The sequence below is a fragment of the Schistosoma haematobium genome, chromosome ZW (assembly GCF_000699445.3).
Source record: "Schistosoma haematobium chromosome ZW, whole genome shotgun sequence".
Classification (NCBI taxonomy): Eukaryota; Metazoa; Platyhelminthes; class Trematoda; order Strigeidida; family Schistosomatidae; genus Schistosoma; species Schistosoma haematobium.
The window spans coordinates 85,232,225-85,260,122 of NC_067195.1; the positions used below are offsets into that span (position 1 = coordinate 85,232,225).

Consider the following 27,898-nt stretch of genomic DNA (forward strand, 5'->3'; position numbering starts at 1 on the left):
TCATCATCAATGGGATGAGTATTAATTCTGACTCATCGACGCATATATACACACACATGCACATCTTGGCTTGTTGTTTGTACAACTTAGTCACCTTTATCTGATTATTTTAAATCACAAATATAAGTTGTTGGGCGTTGACATTATCAACATGTTTGGTTAATGTTTGAATAGTAACCAATCATATGACTTTATACACTATATTTAAAATCAATTGAATCATTTAAACAAGTCATTTAATCGTATTTATCCCATCAATATTTATTATTCCTTCATTATTATCTGGATATAGTTCTAATCTTCTTAATTTAAGCACTCACAGTTTTTGGTGTATTTTCAGTTGTTTATGGGTGACACTTATTCCAGGTCAACAAGTCAACAATTCTTCTACAAACAGATTGTTTAAGAAGGAAAATACAAGAACTATGCAAGGCTAGGACGACCGTCAACCTGTATTGACGAATACAACGATTACGTTTGTGTTTGTGTGTTCGTATGTAGATGGGTGAAAATATCGATAAATTCAAGTGCTTTAGTCCGACGGTTGTAATATAGTCCATACTTATTATATGTGAAAATTATATTTGAAATATTCTCAGCGATTGAAATTTAACTAATTCCAACGTTTCGTCCAGCTAACTTGTCTGGACTTCTTCAGGGTAATAATCGAAATATTTCAAATATAATTTTCAAATATAATGGCTTCTCTATACTCGACGCTCAATCACTTTCAAACTATTCGTTCTAATCTTGACGAATATTCGTATAGTCTACTTACTTACGCCTGTTACTCCTCGTGGAAGAGCATGGGCCGCCCACCAGCACTCTCCATCCAACTCTGTCCTGGGTAATCATTTCCAGCTCTTTCCAGTTGTTATTCATCCTTTTCATATCTGATTCTATTTCCCGACGTAATGTGTTCTTTGACCTTCCTCTTTTCCGCTTCCCTTCACGTCCAAACCTAAATCTAGACTGGTGATATCGTCGTTACTAGGATGGTAATTACCGGACAAATTGTTGGCTTTTTTTTACCCATCATTAAACAATTATAACTGATTATTACCATTTTCAAAATTATTACCATTACTAGGCTACAAGTTTATAGAGTGCAGATTGTGTGTCTGTGATACATTTTTCATTGATGCGTGGGCGGGTATGGGACAATACATTTAAGTCACAATTGTTTTAATGTTATTCCCTATATTTTCATAATTGATAATCTCACCAACTAATGTGATTATAAAATGTTTAAAACAATATTTGATTGGCCTAGTTGTTTAATATATTGTGTGAATGACATATGTGGGTCATGATTGCATAGAATAATCAATTGTTGGCCGATTTTATGCACTCTATAAATGGGTATGTTTGTGTGTGTGTGTGTGTGTGTGACTATGGTTACTCATTACCTCTGTTTTGCCCAGGTTAACGGGGTAAATAGAATGACAACTGACTTTGCCAACTGTACATCAGTTATACCTATTGATTGATTGATGTGTGTCTACTACGCATTACTAATTATCTCGGTTACAAATTATACTAAATCATAGAAGGATTATTTACTAATTTTCAAAATAAACTGTCAAATCCTTTTGTAATCACTAATTTATTCATGTTAACTGTACAAAGATTCTTATTTGATTTCTGTATGATGTTATGGTTGGATGACAGATAATCTCATGAGTAATAATCCTCATCGAAGTTATCCCATTGATATAAATGAGCTTTGCCGGAGTTTTATCTTTGGTTCGCATCCTTTACGTTAATGTAGTTGTTTCATGTTCCATTGCAATCACAAACCGATCAAAGTTAGCTACGAAACGTTGAAAATACAATTTTTCTAGTCATTGGTATTGGTTGAAGTTAAACATTTATACCGTTGGATGCCGGCTCAGTGGTCTAGTGGTTAAGCGCTCGCGCGTGAGACTGGTAGGTCCTGGGTTCGAACCTCGCGGGGCGGTATCGTGGATGGGCACTGCTGAGGCGTCCTACAATAGGACGAAACGGCCATCCAGTGCTTCCAGGTTTTCCATGGTGATCAAGCTTCAATTGACTCATGATCTCAACTATTGAAAAATATATTTATTATTAAATGAAAATGATGATAACTACTACCAGTCGGTAGGAAGACCATCTAAACCAGTTGACATAATACTTATGGCATAATCAGAATGTTAACTTCCAATGTCGTTGGACAGAACAAAAATGAAAGCTATCACTACTTACCTCAGCAGGCGATGCTGTTTGGTGTAGGAGTTAGCTGGAAGAAAGCTAGGGCGTCAAACCAAAACATAACACTAGTCCATGAAGTCAGTAATAATTGGATTGAGCTATGTTATTAGGTGTAGACTACTTAGTCGGAATCCACGTGATTATCTTGACTAATGGTTAGAGACTTTAAATGATATGGCTCAAAATAGTTTGCGATGGTACAGGTTCATCTATTCTTTGTCTCCCTCCAAATTCTGAGCTTATAAATTCCTTATAACCTTTTTTGTGTTTTTATTTCACTAATTTATGTCTTGTTCTCGAATCATATGTTCGATGCCTAAGCTTTTCAATCATCATTGATACTATTACTGCCTTCACTATTCTTAGCTTTTACCTGACAATTTAATCTCTCTATGCTAATTTGGTATGGCAATTTGAACCATTGTACATACATACTAGGTTCTACGTTGTAACTGACTAAATTAAACATTCATTTAGTCAAAATAAAGCAGCACTATTAAAAAATTACACTTCTTCCTGCAAACATTCTATGTTAATACTCTATTATTGTTGTTTTTTTTCTTCTTGATGATATTGACTACAGTTCTATTATACATTCTTTGTTTATAGAATCCTTCGAATATTAAAACTTATCAAGAAACAACAATCAAACATATTTCATTACCAATAACAACCAACACATCAATAATTGGTGATTCGTCTGTGACAAAAAAATTTACATCAAAGAAAAACACTCAAACATCAAATACTCTCTTGACTACTAATTACAATAAATCTATGAATAAAGATGATACAGATTTATTATTCGATGATATCAAATTCAATGTGATCTCTGAATCAAATGTTAGTTGGTATTTTGTTTTAAAAATTTTCCTACTTATTTGAAACATTTTAGTCATGAATAAATATGGTGATAGTAGTAGTAACGAGATCATTAATGTTCTAGTTGTCATTACAATTTGGGATTTAACACCAACATAACTCAGATCAAAATTTGTAACGTTATCGATCGATCAGTCAGTGGTCTTGAGTGCTGTTAGAGGTATGAAGGCGGTTATCACTCCCTGGTTGACCATACCGTGGAACGGTTCTTCTAGAGGTACCTGAAAAGGAAATTGGGTTAGAGGTGGTCTTAGTGACCTGAGAGTGTGACCGCATTGTCCAAGGGATCAACTGGTTGAGGTCGGTCACACACGACCTTTTTATGAGTAATTTTAGTGTTAGCTCCGTACTTGTTGAGACCTTACCGTCGGAGACAGATATCCGTGGGATAAGGCGAGGTGTGCATTTTTAGGGTCGACCTATTCTAACCCCATCTCTCTTTGTGGGAAGGCAGCATCGCTGTTATGCTGGTTGTCTGAAGGAAACACCTTACTGCTGTCACACATCTGTACAGCCAGCAGTTGGAGTTCTCCTTCGGACCTTGGGTTTGTTGCTTTTAGTCTTACCGCTCTTCGGCCGACCTGTCTGGCGCGGTAGGACCTTGAGGAACAATTGTTCCAGCCAGTATAGTTCGATTGGTTCATTACGATAGGCAAGCCCGGCCACCACGTCAAGGCAGCAACAACGGTCGGGCATCGATCGATCTTACGTATTGATTTACTCACCCCTAACATTTTTTTTCAGATTATTCTTTTACTGGCCACCATTATACATCATGGCAATCATGAGTGATTTGTGCCCTAAACAACTCAATAGATTAAGGTGTGTAATTTCATGATTTAACTCATCTTATGCATTTCATCAAGGCTGATACGGTTTGTAAGACTAGTTGATTGGTCGACCTCTTTGACTTGTACATTAACGTAAAGAGAAACATATCTTAAAAATTCTTGCATTATTATTCATAGGATTCAAGACACTCTGTATTTTGTCAGCAAATTTACACTATTGAAAAATGTCACGTGTGTACTCTAAATCTCTTAGTTATGGAAATCAATCCTTGAAAAGTCAGATAAATATAAATAGCATATTGTTATTTCAATACCTATTTAAGTTAATTAACAACATTGTAAAGTTGATTAGTAGATTTCAGTTTGGGATCGTGGAGATTGTTGACTTCCATTAAACTCATGAACCGATTAGTATAAAACCATCATCGAAAATCTGGAAGCATTGTAGGGCCATTTCGTTCTAGTATGGGACTCAGCAGTGCTCGTCCACGATCCGACACGCTGGATCTTAATCGTGTCAAGTATGAGGCGGCTACCCACCGAAGGTAATAGAAGATGCTTGCGTAACATCGTGGATTGGTCGAGATTAGATATTAACGTCGTTTTATACCGGCCCAAAGGTCTTGAGCTTGAGCGTTTGCATGAAAGATTGTGGATGCGTACTGCCGAGGACTCCCATACTAGGATAAACAACCGTCCAGAGCTTCCAGGTTTTCCATGGTGGTCTAGCTTCAGTTGACTCATGAGTTCAACTATAAAATTACTAAAAAATCTCCACAAAACCCCTTTTGATAGTAATCATCGTATGCTCACTAGTGACTGGCTGCAAGAGGTATTGAGATGGTGGAGATTTGTAGCTCAGGTAGATGTTTTGATGGAGTTTCGTTCTCCGAGCTGGATGGTTTGGTCGTGGAGTTTGTGTTGATGATGTCGTTCAGAAGAATGACCAAACCATCCAGCTATGAGAACGAAACTGCAAGAGGTATTTCTTGGAGTTCTAGTGAGAATCCGTGACCAGTGAAGTTCAACTGGGTCAGTTGTGAGATATTAACTCAGTAATGATAATGGTGGACGGTGGAGCAACTTCGTGGATTGGTCGATGGTAGAGATTAACACCGCTGGATGCCGTTCGGCTCAGTGGTTTAGAGTTTAAGCGTTCACGCGCAAGATTGTGGACACTCACTGCCGAGGAGTCCCATATTAGGATAAATATCCATTCAGTGCTTCCGAGTTTCCAAAAATGATCTAACAGTAATCGGTTCATAATTTCAATCATAGATTTTATCAGATGGGTTAAATAAATTTTCTTTTTTAAGAACTAAACAATTTAACATTCACCGGTTGAAATCATGAGTCAATTGAAGCTAGACCACCATGGAAAACCTGGAAGCACTGGACGGCCGTTCCGTCCTACTATGGGACTCCTCAGCAGCGCACATCCACGATCCCGCCCCCCGCGAGATTCGAACCCAGGACCTATCAGTCTCGCACCAGGCGCTTAACCAACTAGACCACTGAGCCGGCATCCAATGGTGTTAAATTACTAACTTCAACCAATCCACGAAGTTGCGCCGCCGTACACCTAGCTTCAATTGACTCATGATTTCAACCAGTGAAATTTCTAAAATCTCCAGAAAACGCATTCTGAATTTAAAATTCATTATTCCTAACATAGACTACTGCTATACAAAACGATTGGAATTATACATTAATTCAATAGGATAAGTTTCTGCAAATGTTATAAATAAAACCATATTGCATAATAGTTAATCAATATTTTTCGTGAAATATACATTATATTAGACAAAGTTGTCTATTCTATTCAAGTTGATTTATTAGTCTATTTGAAAGACACATATCATGTATACTCTGAAGAAAAAAAGTGTTTCATAGTTTCATAGTTTTATTTCACATGAAATAACAAAGCTTAGAACTAAATTCAGTTAGTCAATATGTACTGTTACCATGTCTTTCTTTTCTCATCATCTTAGTTCAAGGTATCTAAACTTGTAGGATACGTTTCCATTGTAATTAATTAATCTTTGTTTGTATGTCACACAGACGAATAGATTTATTGTTATATTAGCTGAATAAAATCAATGATAATAACTAGTAGGGTAAGGGGGGGGAGGTTGAGACAAAATATGATAATCATTCCTTTCGTTCATTTAGTTCTGATTCTATGCATTACTGTATTTCGGATTTACTTTGTCACCCTAACTCCCTCCCTCCCTCTCTCTACCGAATTTGTTTAATTACGAAATGAATAGTTGTTTTTCTCCATATATACATTGAATGACTAGGTCTGTATACAAAGATATACAATATTTGTAGTTAGGTTCATTATAGAAGTTTATTTTACTTAGAAAAAAAAGAAAACTTTTCATTGACCTTGATTTGAAGACATTTACAATTTGTAATAAACATTCTTGTTTAAAATAATAAATTTCTAATAAAAACACAATTGTATGAACGAAGAATATTCTTTTCAATAATTTCTCATCAGGTTCTACAATTATAAATCCAGATTAATAATCCATAAAATTGGCCAGATTTAAGGCAAAATACATCATCATTTGGAAATGGTAATATGTGAATCAGGAATTGTTTGTTATATAAAAATAAAATCGTTAATGTTGGGGCTGACTAATATGAAGTGTTAACTTGAATCAGTTTATAAGCGAAATGAAATTGTGAGATAAATTATCAGAATAAATATGGTCAACATGGGGTAGGAGAGAGAGAGAGAGAGAGAATATTGTGATTACGAATCGGAAATTGCGTAATATGTAAAATAATTAGGTCAAATATAGTAGATTCAGGGGTGGATATTGAATAAATTCCTCAAAAAGGAGGTTATCAAGTGTAAAGACAATAATAGTAATAATAATAATAATAATAATAATAAGTTTGGGACATAAAATGAACATTAATCAGATTATGTCACCACATTATAAGATTGACTATTAGCTAGTTGGCCAGGGTAAAAGGAGAGGCTGAACATACTTCTTTTGGATACAAAGCTCTGGCTTTTTGATCCGAATAGCAATTGCTTCAGCCGTCTGTAGGATTCGCAGTCTGACGGAATTAGGTAGACTGCTGTTGACACGATAAACTATTGCAAAAGATTGCTCCATGTTGGCTGCATGTCCTGTTTGGACTAAATGGTCTAAGAAGGAGCCGTTAACAGTTTTGACAACACCTTTGCTTAACCATTTAGTCCAAACAGGACGTGCAGCCAACATGGAGCAATCTTTTGCAATAGTTTATCGTGTCAACAGCAGTCTACCTAATTCCGTCAGACTGCGAATCCTACAGACGGCTGAAGCAATTGCTATTCGGATCAAAAAGCCAGAGCTTTGTATCCAAAAGAAGTATGTTCAGCCTCTCCTTTTACCCTGGCCAACTAGCTAATAGTCAATCTTATAATGTGGTGACATAATCTGATTAATGTTCATTTTATGTCCCAAACTTATTATTATTATTATTATTATTATTATTATTATTATTATTATTATTATTATTATTATTATTACTATTATTGTCTTTACACTTGATAACCTCCTTTTGAGGAATTTATTCAATATCCACCCCTGAATCTACTATATTTGACCTAATTATTTTACATATTACGCAATTTCCGATTCGTAATCACAATATTCTCTCTCTCTCTCTCTCTCTCTCTCTCTCTCTCTCTCTCTCTCTCTCTCTCTCTCTTACCCCATGTTGACCATATTTATTCTGATAATTTATCTCACAATTTCATTTCGCTTATAAACTGATTCAAGTTAACACTTCATATTAGTCAGCCCCAACATTAACGATTTTATTTTTATATAACAAACAATTCCTGATTCACATATTACCATTTCCAAATGATGATGTATTTTGCCTTAAATCTGGCCAATTTTATGGATTATTAATCTGGATTTATAATTGTAGAACCTGATGAGAAATTATTGAAAGGAATATTCTTCGTTCATACAATTGTGCTTTTAATATAATGGGAATTTTTCATCAATTAAAATTTCTAATAGTTGAGATCATGAGTAGTCAGTTGAGGCTAGACCACCATGGAATACCTGGAAGCACTGGACGGTCGTTTCATCCTAGTATGGGACTCCTCAGCATTCAGTGAGCATCAACGATCCCATCTAGCGAGATTCGAATCCAAGACCTATCAGTCTCGTGCGCGAGCGCTTAACCATTAGACCACTGAGCCGGCCAGCATCCAACGGTGTTAATGTCTAACTTCGACCAATCCATGAAATTGAGCGACACATCCACCATTGTCTTCTATTTTAAATTTATAAATGATGATTGCATACTAATAGATAATTATATTTTATTTTTCATAGATTGTAATAAGTAATAGTTAGTTAAAATATTGGGTTATATTTTAATTTTTCTATCCTTATACATACATTGTAGAACTTGAGAAAAAAGTGTGTTGAATTCATGGGTCGGTGTAAGCTAGACCACCATTGAAAATCTCGAAGACTCAGTAGTTAAGAGGTTATGTGTTCGTGTGCGAGACCAAATGTCCTATGATCAAGTCCTAAGTGTGGGGTCGTGGATGCACACTGCTGAGGAGTTCCATACTAGAATGAAACGGTCGTCCAATGCTTCCAGGTGTTCCATAGTGGTCTAGCTTACATGGACTGATGAATTGTACTATTAAAATTACTACAATCTCTGCAAACCCCCATTCTGAAAAAAATATGTCACATTATTACAATGAAAATGAGTGAAGGTAGGCTAAATTTGAAAAAGAAATGACCTAAAAATGGTGGTATTGTTAAGACTATGGTTCAAATAGATTAATAGAAAGTAACATTAACAATTAATATTTAGAGAAACACGCCGAACAAATGCATCTGCGATCGGGCTTTTTTTGAAGTCTTGAACTGTTGATCATGGTTATCGCTTTTACTCTGACTTGATAGTTAACACCTTCCTTCAACCTACTTATATTCTAGTCAGTATTTCATACCGTGTTATAGATAGTTAAGTATGGGTAAAACGTTTCCTGATCCCTTCAGTTATTGATGCCCATGGTATCATGGACCAGTTTACCTTGTTTGCTTAGTACTCTAAGGGTGACCAAATTAATGCATCACCACTAGTCCATGAAACCATTGAAAATTTGATAGAGCCATGTTAATAGGTGTAGACTACTTGATTGGGATCCACATGATTAGCTTAACCGAAGGTTAGGAACTTGGAATGACATGGCTCTGAATATCATGCAATAGTGCAGGTGTATTTACTCTGTGTTGTATTTCAGGATCTTGATTTTTCCCTTGTGTATGTTGAGGCCTACTGATGTAGATGCTGCTGCTACACTGGCTGTCTGCACCTGAATTTGTTGATGTGTATGGGATAGAAGGGCCAGGTCATCTGTGAAGTCTGAATCGTCCAGTTGCATCCAACTTGTCCATTGTATTCCGTGCTTCCCCTTGAGGTGTGGAGTTCTTCCTGATCCAGTCAACCACCAGAACAAAGAGAAAGCGGGAGAGTAGGCAGTCTTGTCTGACACTGGTCTTCACTTGGAATGTATTTGTCAGCTGTGCTCTATGCACCACTTTGCACAGTAGTCGGTCGTATGATGTTGACGATTTTCTCAGATACACTGTAGTGTCGAAGAAGTTTCCATAATGTTCTCCTATCCACACTGTCAAACGCCTTCTCATAGTCAATGAAGTTTATGTATAGTGATAAGTTCCATTCAATTGATTGTCCAACAATGATCCATAGTGTCGCAATTTGGTCTGTACACTACTGATTCTTAAGGAATCCGGTCTGTTGATCTGAAAGCTGGGCGTATATTGAATCTTTCATCCGGTTCAACAACACTCTGTTGACAACGTTTCCTGGTACTGACAGTAGTGTGATGCTTGTGTAGTTTTCACATTTGTTCAGATCTCCTTAAATATCTTGATGAGGTATCCTTCTTTTCAGTCCGTCGGCACATGTTCTTCTTCCCGAATAGAGTGTGCAGTATGTCTGCAGTTACTTCTACGTTTGACTTCAGAGCTTCAGTTGGTATATTGTCAGGTGCTGCTGCTTTCTTACTCTTGATTTTTTTGATGACCATAATGGATCCATTCGATCGTTGTTGGGATGACATCTACAGGAAGGTAAATATTTTTGATCCAAACTGCAGAATGTCCGAAGTCACTCATAATTAGTGGCATTAGATTTTCATACTACATTGTATAGATAAACTGAATTTCACAAATCGTTATTATATGATCCTGATTTTGTGTCCTTAGCACAACGATTAGTCACATTTAATTGAAGAGAAAAGAATAAATCATCTGGGAAGCAATCCGTTTCTATATGTCTGTTTCATATAAGTAGTTTGGTTGAAACAAGAAGTGCGGAAAATTCAAAAAGGGGGATATCTTGATTTAAGTGTTGTATTATAAGTCAATTGTTTTGGCTTAAGAAGGCTTTTTTCTGTTAGTAACATTGAATTGTCTGCATCCTAGCCTATTGTTTCCTTCACAACTCATTTACCAAGTACACTTTTGCATAATCGACTTTGATCCCCAACTGAACTTCTAAAGCTAGAGTCATTACCAGTAAGCTATCAGTGGTAAAATTTAAGTTTTATCACCAGTAAATGCTACTTCTGAACATTGATTACTTGTTTTTATGGGATAATGCGGAACAGCGAGACATCTTGACCATTAAAATTTCAAGACTAATTTGTATTCTGTTGAGTTTATTAATAGATTGTAAAATTACATGATTTTATTTTCAACTCAGTTTAAAATAATGAGTGTACATTTCTGAGGAGTCCTCTGCTAAGACAAAACGAAATACGCAATATCACTTAACTTGTAATGGTTTTTTAACTAGTCTTCTGTTAGATGAATACATTTTTCACTAACATCTCACTTTATACTGCTTGATTGTCAGATTCCATGCTAACTACTCACAAGTAGTTTGATGTTGTATTTGTAACTTGTAACTGCTCTCTCACTACAATCTTGTTTTTATATTTACCAGGGGTTAGATTTAGGCTCATCATTACTAGATGAAGTATTCAAATGTTTCCCAATAGAAAAATCTACCACCAGTGACAATATGAATCATAATGCTGATGGTGCTAAAAAGTTAAATGGTGTGACTACTACTACTACTGCCATTACTACTAATAATGGGGATATTAAAGGTCGTTCTAATTGTGACGATTTGCTCCAAATGAATGGTTCTACAAGGTGAACTTTTTATTTCGTAATTTAATGTTTGGTTTTTCATGTTTATTTTATCCAAATTTAGGTTAATTTTAGACCATTTATACTATTCAAATTGACATATGCATATATTTCATCAAGTGTACTAACCATTAAAAATGAACGTGAATTACTGGTTTGCTAAATTGTGTTAAATACTAGGGACTAGTGTGTCATCTTAGTTTTTAGGGCTTCATAACAGTGTCTATTCATAACCTTCAAGATACTCATGATGAGTATGATGCAATTTTTTCACAGCATTCAACTTCCATGTACTATGATCCTCATAGGGTTTTTTCTCTTATGTTATTATCTCCCTAGTGGATTGATAGGCTTTAACAACTAATGGAAAAGATTATATAAATGTGTAAATGTACGATAGATCAACTTGATTGATGTGAATAGTATGACCGTGTGTCAATTAACACAAAGAGCTTGTGATCAATATCTGAAGGGGTTTTGTGGATATTATAGTAATTTTATTAGTTGAGATCATGAGTCAATTTAACTAGACCAACATGGAAAACGTGGAAGTACTGGATGGCCGTTTCGTTCTATTGTGGGACTCCTCAGCAGTGCGCAACCACAATCCCACCTCGCGGGATTCGAACCCAGGACCTATCTAGTGAGAAGCAGTGACCAGTGGAGTTCAACCGGGTCTGTTGTGAGATAGTGACTCACTGAAGACAATGGTGGATGTGACGCTCAATTTCCCGGATTAGTTGAAGTTGAAGCGTTCGCACGCGAGACTTATAGGTCCTGAGTTCGAGTCTCGTAAGGCGGTATCGTGGATATGCACTGCTGTGGAGTCCCACAATAGGACGAAACGACCGTCCAGTGCTTTCAGGTTTTTCATGGTGATCTATCTTCAATTGACCCATGATCTCAACTATCAAAATTTCTAATCAACAGATGTCAAAAAAGCAGAACCCTATCAGTCAGCGATGAGAGATGTTCGCTTTTTCTAGAAATATAATACACGTTTTTTAAAGATTATTGTACAAAAAACAATAAATGTGATTAAATACCATGTAAAATATAAATGACTGTAAGACACATGTTTCTATGTAGGTTCTACACATAAGTTAACAAAATCTGAAACTTAAATCTTATCAAGCTTATTTCTTATCATTCATATAACATTCTACACGAAATACCATCGAATCTTTATTACGGTTGTTATAACGGGATAAATATTGAAAATTTTGTAACTTTCAGACTTATTTTTCGGATTATTATTCATATTTTCATTATATAGTGAGTAAATAACTGCATTGTTACATTCTATCCTCTTCGTATTGTATGGTTTCAGTAGACCTGTCGACTGTTGTTATGCTTTTCACTATTTTCTAATTATTGTTAAGTATTTATATACTATTTACTGCTCCCCCTACCACTTATGATATGATTGTATCTAAAGTATGATTTCTTATTTGATGTGTATTCCAAGTACTTTAAGCGTACTATTGTATAAATTTTGTATCATAGTTGGATTGAATACAGTAGATAAGTAATGTCCTTACTATCTATGTCTTTTGATTGATTACTGAGTTAGAAGGCGCTCAATAACCAATAAGCATTAAAGCCTCTCCTTGTGGTTTGTCGGTTTACATATAAAGTCGTGATATAAAAGGTCGCTGGACCTACTGGCCATGTAAGTGAATTTTTCAATAATCGGAGTTCAGATTGGGCAAATATAACATGTGATACTGACCAGTATTTCAAGCCACCATAAATTGACGATCATAAAACATAACAATGGTATTAATAGCATTTCGTGTTCTGTAGACATGATAATATTGTGACATTTTAGGTACTTCCCAACAGTTGTATAAATCTAGCATGTAAGCGTAGTCACTATTAGGTTTCTTTCCAACAGATTTGGATTCTGAATACATACTGTTCAAATCTTTTAAGTTCAGGGAATTGCTTTGCCTTTGCTAATGTTAAACTAATAATTCGTGTGAGTTCAGCAGTTCAATACTCGTATGTTTTGTCTTTTGTCGCATTGATGATATAACAGCAACATGTAGAATTTAAATATGATGTTTCTGTTATAATCCATGGTGGAATCAAATTTATTCCTGCATTACTGATTGAAAACGGTTCTCACAATTTGACTGATTTTTGATTCAAAACCTCCTTTCACCAAAATGTTATGATGCTCATCTTGATAACATTGTTTGAGGATTCACCTCACTGGCAGGAATAGAAACCATTGGTTATCATCAACTCATTGACTTAACATTGCCATACTCGTTGATAAAAGTGAAGATTTTTGGGTTCAATTTTATGTTACGTTATGAGCTTGCTCACATTCTATTTTTCCATTTTTTAAAATATATTCTAGATCGAATTCAACTGATTATTTAAACAAAGAATCCCCACTAACCAACAGTACCATATTTAATCAAACATCAGATTTGATTGAACGTGGTAAACATTCATCAAAATCAAATGGATTTCGTATTCCTTCTTTAATAAACAAAATTAATCGTTTGGAAATATCGATGCCATCTACTACTAATACTACTAGTACTACAGCCGCCACTACTATTACTACTGACAATTATATAAGTAAAAATAATGATAATAATTATGGACAAGTCAATGATGAATTAAATGATTCAACTTACACTGATAATACAATCATTAATGATAATCCTGTTGCTGTTGTTGTTGATGATAATGATGATGATGGTGGTGACAATGATAATCGTCATCATCATCATCATCTTGAAAAGATGAAAATGGATAATAATGTTAGTAATAATAATAAAACAGAATCAAAATTTTCATGGAAACGTAGTTCATTTAGTAGTTTAACACATCGTAGTTCATCAATATCAAAAGCATTAAATAAAACTAATATTATTAATGGATTTAATCAATTAGATAATGAAAATAATAATGATAATAAACGATTAACAATTAGTAGACCAATTTTATTAAGTCGACCAAATTCAGGTAAGTTTGGATATATATTTTTTTCTTTTCTAGTTTTATTAACTTTTAATAGAACAAGATTAGTAATGTATAAACTATTAAGTTTCTAGTCTTTTACCATTTCCTACAAACGGAAACCATAAGGTGTAAATGATATCTTGGACTAATTGTTCTTGTATTGTGAAATGATCAAATGAGTCATTGATTGATGTAGTTTTGCATCCTTGTTGAATAAAGTGGTTGGAATATGTGTTACGTATGCTCAACCGCCTCTTACCTCGATTTCAAATGTTAGACGGGATATATATGAGTTGGAAGAAAGCTAGAGATGATCAAACAAAACCATACTGTGCGTTCATGAAATTAGTGGCTGAGGTTCTATATGTCACTTGGCTCAAAATCATTCACAGTTGCACAAATGCATTCTTATCTATCTTGATCTAGATCTTGATTTCTAGTACCTCTCCAAACATATCTTATTGAACCACATCTTCAATAGAGTCAGTCTTGATCATGATCATCGTTACAACACTATATCACATTCGTCATTACATTTTATTCATTTCATTTCATTATGCTAATGTGTTGTAAAAACGTGGGCTATCGTACATTTGTGCTGGGTCTCTTTGTTGGTTATAATTGACGGTTTTTAAAAGCGATGCCTATTATAGGAATATACATGACATTGAGGTTCTAGAAGCTCTTGAATAATACACTAGCCTTGTTGACAAATTCCATAATTATCAAATCAGAATGAAAGAGGTCTAATCAGTCGTTTTCTGAATGTTTTTAATTGGTTAGAATTCAAATAATTCCATCTGCTATATGAAAGTTAGGGGCGGCCAGACCAAAACGTGGCATCAATGCTTGAAGTCACCAACTTCTGGTCTGAGCCATGTTGGTAGATGCAGATTACTTGGTTAGGGTCCACGTGACTATCGTAACCAATGGTTGGAGACTCTTGGTGACATGGTTAAGAATACATCACAATGGTGTGGGTGTATACACTTTCTGTCTTCCTTCAAGCTATGAGACTAAAATCGCTTCATACCTTTCATTCTACCAAGTAATTCTTCCTTGCTATACTATATCCTTATATGCAATCTCTCTTTTATATATTACCACTATTTAACTAACTACTTCTACGAATTTGGTGTTCATGTTGTTGTGCTAATGAGGTGTGGCAACTTGGACCGATGCATATATGTGCTTAGTCCTACACTGTAGCTGACTGACTGACTGACTAATCTGCTACATGAATGAAGAATATTCTTTTCAGTAAACTCTCAAGTTATACACTTATATATCCACACTAATGATCCGAAAAGTTCTCAGGTTTTTTAAGGAAAGTAAGTTGGTTAAAGTTATACTATATAAATTAAAGATAATCATCTTAACTATTGAATGACCTAATTTGACTAATGTATTCAAAACCTTTCTTAGTCAGATATTGTCATCTCTATTATTTTCATTCAGAAGTCGTTGTATTATTATTATTATTATTATTATTATTATTATTATTATTATTATTATTATTATTATCGGTTTAACATCACGATTAATCTCTCAATTCCATGATTCATCTACTTAACACTCACCTCGACCTTATTATTTTCTACTGATTTCATATGAATGTTTACACGCTAAACATTTGATCTAATTTGTAGTTGCATTACTATTTCTCTCAACCTATCTGATTCCATATTCATTCTGATCATGAATCTTAAAATTTCATTTAATGTATAAACTGATTCAAGTTAACATTACATATGAGTCATCCTAGTTAGTCAGTCAGTTAGCTACAACGTAGGACCAGGCACATATATGCATCGGTCCAAGTTGCCACACCTCATTAGCACAACAACATGAACACCAAATTCATAGAAGTAGTTAGTTCAATGGTGGTAATATATAAAAGAGAGATTGCATATAAGGATATAGTATAGGAAAAAAGAATTAGTTCGTACAAAAGAAAGATATGAAGCGATTTTAATCTCTTAGTTTAAGGGAAAACAGACAGTGTATACACCTACTCCATTGTGATCGATTTTGAGCCTTCTCACTCAGAATCTCCAAACACTGGTTACGATAGTCACGTGGACCCTAACCAAGTAATCTGCATCTACCAAAATGGCTCAGACCAGAAGTTGGTGACTTCAAGCATTGATGCCACGTTTTGGTCTGGCCGCCCCTAACTTTCTTCCAACCATCTCCAACACCGGTTAGCACTGCACGTCGGTGTAGTCGGTGTCCAAGCATACGTAACATGTGGCCCATCCATCTCAACCGATAAAGATTTACAACCTCATCAACTGATTTACCATCATTCAAACATTATTTCATTTTATAATTCTAAATTCAGATACTTTAACTTTAAACAATGCACTTTGCCCTTAATCTACCCATTTGGATATATAATTTTAGAACCTGAAGAGAATTTATTTAAAATAAGAGAATATTCTTCATTCATATAATCTGGATGTTTTAAACAAATCTATCTGAAATTTTTAATCTTGTACTTTTACTAACTACTTTTTGAATTTCAATATCGGTTCATTTTTTTTGTCTGGTAATTAGTTCTAAAAGCAATACATATAATTAGTTAATAGTTTCATGTATATCATAGACATTAACCATTACTACTACTACTACTGCTGATTAATGAACATTATCGATCAAATTAGATGATTATATCCGGTTACTTATACTACTTGCCAATTATGCATGTTATTTCGAACAATCATTATCGATACGATCATTTTTCTTTTGTCTCGTTATTACGTATAGTTTTTTTTGAATTTGTAACTGTCTACAAATTGGCCTCCCTTCCCTTTACACATTTACATATATATATATATATATATATATATATATATATATATATATATATATATATATATACGTACATATCATTCTATGCATCATTACTTTCTCTTTTTCGTTATTCCCATATCACCACCCAGTTAAAATAACAGAAACAATAATAATAAACAAATATCAAAGCATGATTTTGGAGTAGATAAAGAGAAATTTTATTCATTATTTCGAAAATGTAATAAGAAGACGATGATTATCAGCACCATGAAAAATCTGGAAGCACTGGATGGCCATCTCGTTCTAGTATGCGACTCAGCATTGCACATCTACGACCCCACCTCGCAAGGTTTGAACCCATGACGTAATGGTTTCGCGAACCTAGCGAGGCTAGATGCGCACTGCTGAGGAGTCCCATACTAGGGTGAAACGGTTGTCCAGTGCTTCCACGTTTTTCATGGTGGTCTAGCTTCAATTGACTCAGGAATTCAACTATTAAATTACTATAATATCCACAAAACCTCTCTCTGATTAAATTCCGTTCCAGCCATATTTTCTTATTTTAGTTATGCTACTTATAAGTAGTGCAAAATATCAATCTAAAATAAACGTTGAGTTGTGTGCTAGGAAACTGTCAGTTGAGATGGCCGGGACACGTGTTACGTATGCCCAACCACTGACTGCCTCGACGTGCGATGTTTTGTGGTTCAGGAGTAGGTTGGAAGAAAGCTAGGGACGGAAAGACCAAAACATGGAACAAATCCATGAAGTCACTGACAAGTGGACTGAGTCATGCTGGTAGGTGTAGACTACCTGATTGGGATCTGCGAGACGATATAAACCGATGGTTAGAGACCTTGAATAATATGGCTCAAAATGGTTTGCAATGGCGCAGGTGCATCCATTCTTTGTGTTCTTCCAAATTCTAATCTTTTGAGTTCTTCATGTCCCTCTCTTTTTTCTCTTTCCAAATTTATTTCACTGTATTATACTTCTTGAATAACATCTTCAAACCCTATTGTTTCCGATTACTGCCTATACTTTTGCTACCTCTAGCACTACGGGATTCGAATCGACAAATGCATCTCTGTGCTAATATGGTATAGCAACTCGTACGTACGTATGAAGTTCTACGTTGTTACTGACTGTGTATTAGGAAATTTACAAATATTATCCGAGAAATGGAAGTCATATTATGGTAGAAGTAATACATTTGTGTGTTGTTATTATTGGTATTATTAGTTTTAGTATTTAACAGACAAAATATTCCGTTAAATATAAGTGTATTAAGATTGCATCATGAAGTGATGACATTATTCTAAAAATATATAACAGTAGTAATAGTTTCATTTAATACTATGTGTTTAATGTAGTAAAAAATTTATGGTCTGAAATGTTTCGAGAAATATCTCCTTCTGTATATATGTACCTCAGAATGTAGTCATTTAAAAATGACAAAGAAAGTCGGCTGGTTTTATATTCTCTGAGTTAGACAGTTTGATTGTTGAAACCATGATCCGATCTTAGTTAAATCACCATTGAAAACCTAGAAACATTGGACAGCCGTTTCTTTCTAGTATGGGACTCTTTGGCAGTGCACATCTACGTTTTTCATGCGTGACCCTAACCCATGGAAGACAATGGAAAATGGTTTTGCGATGTTATGGATCGATTGGAGTTAGACATTAACATCGTTGGATGTTTGCTCAGTGGTCTAGGGGTTGCGCATCTGAGAGCGTGGCCTAATATCCTGGATTCGAATCCTGCATGGGTGTCGTGGGTGCGCACCTCTGTGGAGTCTCATACTGGTGGTTTGACATTTATCTGTTCATAATTGCAATGGAATCCAATGATCCCCACGATCCTATACTCACAATTATTATAGTAAGACTTCCAACTCTTGCACAAATGCTTAATTATTTCTTTCTGATAACTTTCTTTGTGATTGTCTTAATAAGTTTCGTTTTGTTGACTTAAAACCACTTACTTGATTGTTCTTTCTCATATTGATTAATACATTGGATCTTTGCCGATATATTTATTGAACTGTCAGTTAATATGAGTGCTTTGCTTCTATAAATTCTCATGTATTCTCAAAATTTTTTTGCATTTCGTCAATCGAATTTGTGTTTGTAATAATAGTAGTAGTCTACGTGTACTAATATCACCGATAACAAATTATGTTGTTTTATTGCTTGAGAATTTCCAAATACATACGATTCAGATCAACAGATTTATTGACTTGGATTTACTTTGCTTAATTCATTAAGGAAATGGTCAATCTACCATATGGTCAAAAGTTAACTGAATAAGACTTGTAAAGACAATTAGTCACAAAGATATTTATCAGAAAGAATTGTCTTAACACTTTTGCAATAATTGAATATTTTACTTCTACTTGAAGTATACTTCAGGTTTGTACTGATGATGTCGTCCAGAAGAATCATGAATGCTCCACAACCAAACCATCCAGTTCAGAGAACAAAACTCCATCAACAAGAATAATTAATCACCATATATTCAACTATAACGTTTTTAGCTTGTCTTTATCTTGTAACCTTTTTGTCACATTAATAGATGTGTACTATTAAATATGATATCTTAAAGTCTTCATTATTGCTCTTTGCGAACATAGACTTTCCATTTCTCTAAGCTGTTTTACATCTGTTTGTGACTATTAAACATCTGAGAAGACTGAGGGGGCGGGTAGCCAGCGAGCTTAGTTGTTTGCATAGTTGTTTTTTTTCATTTACCACTTTTGACCTCACCCTCTCTTCTACTTTGGTCAGCTGGATAATAATCTTATCAGTCTTCACCATGAAGTTTTCGTTGTGTACCTTGACAATGTCATCAGCATATAATTCAATAGGAATTGCCTCACGATTGACTAACTGCTTGTTCCAGTGGCCCTAGAATTTGGTTAGTTTTTGTTCATAGGTTTCTATCTGTTGTTTGTTTGTCTGTCTTGACTTTCCATCTGTGACTTTTGAGGTGTTTATCCTTTTCGTGATTGATCGTTATATTTGGTCAATCCTATGCCTATTGGTTGATGCATGCTTCTAAGAATTCTCTAGCTTTCTTTGTATATCTTTTGTTCAATATCTTGATGTTTTCCCAATCGAAATCATGTCCATAGTTGTTCACATACAGTGATATGAGACAAGCTATGTCGTGACGTTTAACCCGCCAGCTGATGTTCACGGAACGAATAGTCGCTTTGTTCTAAATAATGCTTTTCGCAACTTCTGCAACTAACTTTGTAGATGATATTTAGTTTGTCTCCGTTTGCCATCGTGTCCTTTGCTCTGCATAATATTGATTGTAATATTTTTCTAGGTTTGTGTGCTACATCTATTGTTAGCGGTCTTAATGATCTGTTTATCACAAACACATTAACCTTCATACTGAAAATGTAACCGATATAGAAAATACCTGGCAAACATTACAGTATCAAACTTGACATCAAAGATAGTATTTTGATCTATATCTATTAATTAATATGTTCAGTGCAATATATCTATAATTCATGGCTTTTTAAAAAAAGTTATGTTGTTGAATAAAACACTTTATTTTATTCATTCCATTATTAAGTTACACATTCAACTTTAAATCGTCTACCATCCAATTCATCATCATCTTCAATTATTGGTAATCTAACTGAACCAAGTAGTTTAGGTAGTTCAACAACAAGTCGTGACAGTTCATTAACTGTTGTTTCATCATCATACAATGGTTGCAGCAGCAGTAGTGGTGGTGGTGTTGGTATCGGCTATGGTCTCGTCGGCCCTAGTATCGGTGGATATACATCATTAAATAATACTGCTGGTCATGATGAGTCAGCATTTACAGAACAACAACAACAAACTCAACATCAGTCTTCAATATCATCATCATGTTATTACGAGACATCTACAAATGGATCACTTTCACCAGCGTCTAGTCTATCATCTATGATATCGGCTACATGTGTTCCATCCCATTCGTTAACATCCAGTATTTCAAATTCTATAAATAATAATAATTCTACATCATTATGCAATAATAATAGCACATCAATTGCACAAGGTTGTCTACGAGCATTAAGATCTGGTGAAACAGTATTTCGTGCATCAACGAATACTTCAACTGGTACATTGAATTCACGAAGAAAAGTTAGTACATCTTCAAGAACAAATACTCCAATGTTGTTGACAGATGAAAGATCAACAAATCCAAGGTAAATACACAGTTTTACTTTAGTTTTTTTTGTAAATTTATGCTTGTGTATATGTTAGTTTTTTTCCTTTTTTTCTCTCTCGATGGACCTGTCATTCACTGAGAGGATGAGATGTAAACCAACTGTGTGTCATTACAAGTTGAAGTTAAGTATTCGCTCTCGAAACTGAAGATTCTGGGTTCTAATCACACGCGCGGGATCGTATATACTCACTTCTAAGGAGTCACATACTAAGACGAAACGGCCGTCCATTGCTTCCAGGTTTACAATGAAAGTCTAACATTGGTCGATTCATGATCTCAATCAAAACTCAACAATCTCCACAACCCTAAACTGATCATTCTTTCTTCTTGAATCATATTGTTTATCCCCAATTTTTTTCTCCTATCAATAATCTTCTGTTAATATTTCTACTGCTATTTGTCTTGATGATTTCTTATCACTATGTTGACATGCTGTGTCGGCTGAAAACACTGTTTGACATAGGTTTAGTGCTAGGTGACAACCATTAGCAATATGTACCTGCAAATTTGCAGGGATTGATGTTCCCTGTAAGGTTTGTTCTCCATACAACTTGATCGGCAGAAAACATCAACAGGAAATATCAGTTCCCTTGGGATTTCAGTCACACCTTGCTGATGAGGTTTAATTAGCACGAGACCTTTGTCTAGGGCTTCCCTCTCAACTACCTCCAACAATATAACATAAAATGGATCATTTATAAATACTCTCTGGCTCTTAGATGGTGGTTGGAGGCAGTCAACAGGAAGCCCTGGACCCGGGTTCCGTGCTACTTGGCACTCGTCAGCAAGGTATACCTGCAATCTTGAGGGAACTGGTGCTCCCTGACGGATTTGACCCCATGTCACCCAGCTTCACAGTCAGAGACGTTACTATTAGGCTATCCGGGCCGTGACCGACCTCCTGTAGGAATGAGATGTGATTACAACTGATTGATCCCCACCCAGTGATCAAGCAATTGTGACTCTCTGGCTCTGTTAGTTTCATTTACATCAGAATTATTTATTTCCTTTTTTTTCTTATTGCAGAATCAAAAATTTATCACCAACTGTAACATTAGTTAACTTATCAACAAAAAATTCTACTGATGATGCTATTTCTTCATCAAGTTTATTAAGAAAGAAATCCAACTTATTATTTAATCGTGATATATATCAGTCATCATCATCAACTGAACGAAGTCCAAATCATCATTTAACTAATTCTACTAATATAACAACTAGCATTGATACCAGTCATACATTACAACAACATAAAACTTTAAATCGTGTAGATCTATCACATTCATCATCATCTTCATCGTCAATATCACCACTATCTACACCATTCTTGGGTGAATCAACGGTACAGTGTTCTCAAACAAGTATGTTTTGTCGTTTTCAATATTCTTCATTACCATTATTATTTTCTTGTCAATAATATAGAATTTAGTATGTACTAAGGTGATTTTCGGACATTGATCTCCTACCAGGAGGTCCACTTATCGACTTAAAGTACACAGATGACATAGTCTTGTTTGGTGAAGACGCTGATAAAATATAGTCTTTTGGTAGCACTGAGCAACAATGCCAAGATGTTCGGGATGCGTTTCTCCCCCTCTAAATGGAAGTTGTTGCTTCAGGACTGATCTGCGTCAACACCTGAACTAAAGATAGAGAATGAATTAGTCGAACGCGTTGACAACTTCACTTATCTTGGAAGTCTGATCAGCCCTAATGGGTTGGTATCGGACGAAATCTCAGCACGGATTCGAAAAGCTCGATTGGCTTTTGCCAACTTACGTCACCTATGGCGAAGGCGAGATATCCGTCTATCAATAAAAGGACGAGTATACTGCGCGGCAGTCCGTTCTGTTTTAATTTACGGCAGCGAAACATGGCCATTAAGAGTAGAAGACACTCGTAAGCTATTAGTATTTGACCACAGATGCCTTAGAAATATTGCTGGCGTCTGCTGGGATCACCAGATAAGTAATAGTGAGGTTAGACGCAGGGTATTAGGGAATGATGGTAAATCAGTTGATGAGGTTATGAATCTTCATCGACTGAGATGGTTGGGCCACGTGTTACGTATGCCTGAACACCGATTACCACGACGTGCAATGCTATCCGGTATTGGAAATGGTTGGAAGAAAGTTTGGGGTGGCCAAACCAAAACGTGGCATCAGTCCACAAAATCACTAACTTCTGGTTTGAGCCATGTTGATAGGTGCAGACTACTTGGTTGGGGTCCGTGTAACTATCGTAACCAATGGTTGGAGACTCTGGGTGACATTACTCACAGTGGTGTAGGTGTATACACTTTCTTTCTTTAAACTATGAGATTAAAATCGCTTCATATCTTTTGTACGAACTAATTCTTTCTTCCTATACTATATCCTTATTGCGATCTTTCTTTTATATATTATTACCATTGAAATAACTACTTCCATGAATTCGGTGTTCATGTTGTTGTGCTAATGAGGTGTAGCAACTTGGACCGATGCATATATGTGCCTGGTCCTACGTTGTAAGTGACTGACGTCTGTAGAGATTTGCTGAGTTTTTCTAATTTAAAATTTGTGTTTTGATTAAAAATCCCAAAACACTAAACCATTGTTTTGACTAAGTTAACTTCAATATGATCGTATTCTCGATGAGAATCTATGCGCTTTGAATTTAATTATATTTGTGAGATTATTAGCTCACATTATTTATGATAGGCTTCAAACTAGACTGAAATAGTTGTACAGTTGTGTGTACTTAATATTTTCTCTTGTGGAAATTTCCCGTCTAGCTTTTGTATAGAATTCTGTTTTTCTTCATTCGGTTCGGCTTCATCTCCAAATTTTATTTAGCACTTAGAAATAAAATTCCATCTCATTTATCTCAATTAATCTATAATCATCTATATTATACAAAAAACTAACAGTAAGTTAGCAACAACTTCGTACGTACGTACATCAGTTCAAGTTGCTATACCATATTAGCACAGAGATGCATTTGTCGATTCGAATCCCGTAGTGCTAGAGGTAGCAAAAGTATAGGCAGTAATCGGAAACAATAGGGTTTGAAGATGTTATTCAAGAAGTATAATACAGTGAAATAAATTTGGAAAGAGAAAAAAGAGAGGGACATGAAGAACTCAAAAGATTAGAATTTGGAAGAACACAAAGAATGGATGCACCTGCGCCATTGCAAACCATTTTGAGCCATATTATTCAAGGTCTCTAACCATCGGTTTATATCGTCTCGCAGATCCCAATCAGGTAGTCTACACCTACCAGCATGACTCAGTCCACTTGTCAGTGACTTCATGGATTTGTTCCATGTTTTGGTCTTTCCGTCCCTAGCTTTCTTCCAACCTACTCCTGAACCACAAAACATCGCACGTCGAGGCAGTCAGTGGTTGGGCATACGTAACACGTGTCCCGGCCATCTCAAATGATGAAGTTTCACCACTTCATCAATTGATTCGCCATCCTTACCTAGTATGCGTTTTCTAACAACTTCACTACTTACTCCATGGTCCCAGTATATACGAGCAATGCTTCGAAGACACCTATGATCGAATACCAGTAACCTACGAATATCCTCTACTCTTACAGGCCATGTTTCACTGCCATAAAGTAGGGCGGAACGAACTGCTGTACAGTAAACTCGTCATTTGGTTCATAGACGGATATCTCGCCTACTCCATAAATGACGCGAATTGGCAAAAGCTAGTCGGGTTGGAGAATGCTGGTCGGCGGCCTATGCTCCATTAGGAGTAACAAGCGTAAGTAAGTAAGTCGAGCCTTCTGTATCCGTGCTGAGATTTCGTCACGCACCAGACCACAAGGACTGATGAGACTTCCAAGATAAGTGAAGCGGTCGACACGCTCAAATACTTCACTCCCTATCATTAGTTCGGTTGTCGATGCAATCCAATCCTGAAGCAACATTTTGCATTTCTGTGGAGAGAATCGCATGTTGAACATGCTTGCATTGTTGCTTAGAGTGATCAGAAGACTGCATTTTGTCAGCGTCTTCAACAAATAGAACTATTTCATCATCACATTCTAAGTCAACAAGTGAATCTCTCTGTAAAAGTTCAACTCCTGAAAATTTAAATGAAGAACGTATTATCTCTAAAAATTAACATATGAATGTAACTCGATAACAGTTTAGTGTAGTTCTGTTTGTTAAAAGACCAGTTTGCTCTTGGCCAAACATTGGAATGATTTAAGTTTATATCATTGAGATTATCTCAAATATAATTTCTTTGTGTTGAGTCCAGTTGTTGATAATCATTTTTGATGAATCCCTGAATAGTGTAAGATAAGTTTACTTGTATGTGTTATTTGTTGACCGAATTTGAACTTATAAACTAATATTGATTCATCCCGTAGACAAATACACAGAATATCCTTAAATTGGTTGTCCAAAGTTAAGAAACATGGAACATTTTAGTATTTTGATTGAGATCATCAATAGACCAATGTTGCACCGTCATTGAAAACCTGGAAGCAATAGACAGCCGTTTCTTCCTAGTATGGGACTCCTCAGCAGTGCGCACCTACAATCCCGCGCGCAAGATTCAAACCCAGGATCTTCGGTCTCTTGTGTGAATGCTTAACCAATAGACCACTGAAACGGCATCCAGGTTTTCATTGGTGGTCTAACATTTATTGATTCATGATCTCAATCAAGACTCAACAATCTCCATACGGATAATCCTAGTGTTTCTTAATTTATTGTAGGAATTACACATCAAATGGTTACCGTAAAGCTTAGTATCGTATGAATGAGAAACTTAGGGTACTTTTTAGTGAATAACAGATCGAATTTATATATATATTTATATATATAATCTCATATGAAAGTGTCTTTATATCTAAATCACTCAACGTATCAAAATAGACATGAGATATGGTTCGTGTACTTCGATTTGATGAGTTGGTTGGAATCACCAGTCTCTATTCAAAGTGTAATTCAAAGATGTCTACATCAACTAGTCACTGATAAGTCTTGCAAATTGGACGCTATATTCGTTTCCTAAGCTATTCTGTAATCCCCAAGCTAGAACTATACAGCGACCTGAACACAGGAGAGAAGGTGCAAAGTATGCGTGAAGTACTTTACTCCAAAGGTTCATTTTAATACAGAAAATATAGGGTTTTTATAATATTTTTAGATGTCCTTGAGTTGCTTGAAGATTCTGAAATGCTACTAGACATAATAGCAGTATAGCAATCAGTCAGTCAGAACCTCTACATGTGACGTTTCACTTCCTTGATGTTTCTGGCTAAAACTTCTAGTGAACGCTGATTGGATAAAGTGCTTCTTAGCGTTTCCTGATCTTTGCTTGTCTTTTGCGAGAAAATTTCTGGATCACCCAACAGCCACTTATTTAGTATTTTTGCGATTCGGCTCAACTATCATTCACTCTTTTACTTCTTGGTCATATTTTTCCAATTTGAATAAAGCTACTGAAAACTTATGCCTATTTATTGACAAGTAAACAGGGACATTTGTTTACTTATTTAAACACATAGGGATTGGTACAAGGAGGCACCAAATATATATGCGCCACATAAGCTATTCGATTTGAGTTGGGCCTATGATAGTGCCCGCGTGCCCAGACCGAATCAGGTGGTTTACTTAGGGGTCACACCCGAAGCCTTCGACCTAAAGGTCTAATCCATAAGGTAGTAGAGCAACGTAAGGAGATGCAGTCGTATGGTAGCCGGTCGCCAAAATTGGGTTCATACGCCATTTGTTTCCTTAGGATCCTGGAGCACATATGCACCATTGGTTTGGAATGAGGGTTTTCCAAGTCCCCCTAGGTGAACCCCTTAATTCCCTAGTTTAATAAAACTTTACAAAAATGTACATTCCTCAGAATCGTATAAACTATGTTATATTTAAACTCAGTGATCTAAATATATCGTATCATATTGGAATAAAACACTAGTTCAATGCATTCTAATATCCTCAACAGTTTTACACATTATGTTGTCAGTTTGTAATAAAGATGGTGAGACTATAATCTATGAACGAAACAACCAAATTTAGAATAACAGATCTTGGATTTTGGCGCGAAATTCATTCATCCATTTGGTGTTAAATAAAGTTTTGGTATTATAGCTGATGTCAGTTTGTGATGAAACCCTTTGATCTAATTCCTAGTTCTAACTATCAACTGTAAATCATAATCTATATCTTTCACATAGATTTATAACCCCTATTTTGCAATGGTAAGTTGTTGAACACTCTCAAAGTCACTTTGGAGTTGCTCAAAGGTCGTCCATAAATTATAGTCTCACCATAAAGATTACTATCAAATTATTTATTGTTTTTTTTTCTAAATGGAATCTTTTTCTTTGATCTATTAGATAATGTTCAATCGAAATTGAGTCACCCAACAACACCAGAAATAGACACGACAACACCATTAAATGAAAATGATGGTAATGTGTCCAGTATGGATTTAAACAGTGTAATGGCATCATTTTTAAGCAAGGATTTTGGTAGTTTTCTTGATAATGATACAAATCTATGTAACACGAATGGTATCAATGGTGATGATAGTACTGGTCGTTTCCAATTGAATAAAAGTCATGGTAAGTCGTCAGTAAGTGTTTAATTATCTGCATGTTTGTTTGGTATGAATCTTAAGCAACTACATCATTTAACATTATGTTTATTGTGATGAGTTTTTTTATTACTGACTGATGATGTCTGTTATCTAGGTGTTGTTTTAATCATGAGGAATCACATACTACTTTAACT

The 27,898-nt window shown here is 35.4% G+C and overlaps 1 protein-coding gene across 2 annotated transcripts in view; it reads left to right on the plus strand.

Moving 5' to 3' along the window:
* MS3_00004599 (uncharacterized protein) overlaps window positions 1-27,898 on the plus strand; it is a 98,610-nt gene that overhangs the window by 59,425 nt on the left and 11,287 nt on the right. For both annotated transcript variants that reach the window (XM_051212541.1, XM_051212540.1), the window contains 6 exons: window positions 2,842-3,075; window positions 10,923-11,134; window positions 13,500-14,116; window positions 20,501-21,125; window positions 22,175-22,509; window positions 27,502-27,729. In XM_051212541.1, coding sequence (XP_051072726.1) covers window positions 2,842-3,075; window positions 10,923-11,134; window positions 13,500-14,116; window positions 20,501-21,125; window positions 22,175-22,509; window positions 27,502-27,729 — 2,251 coding nt within the window. The remainder of the gene's footprint in view (window positions 1-2,841; window positions 3,076-10,922; window positions 11,135-13,499; window positions 14,117-20,500; window positions 21,126-22,174; window positions 22,510-27,501; window positions 27,730-27,898) is intronic.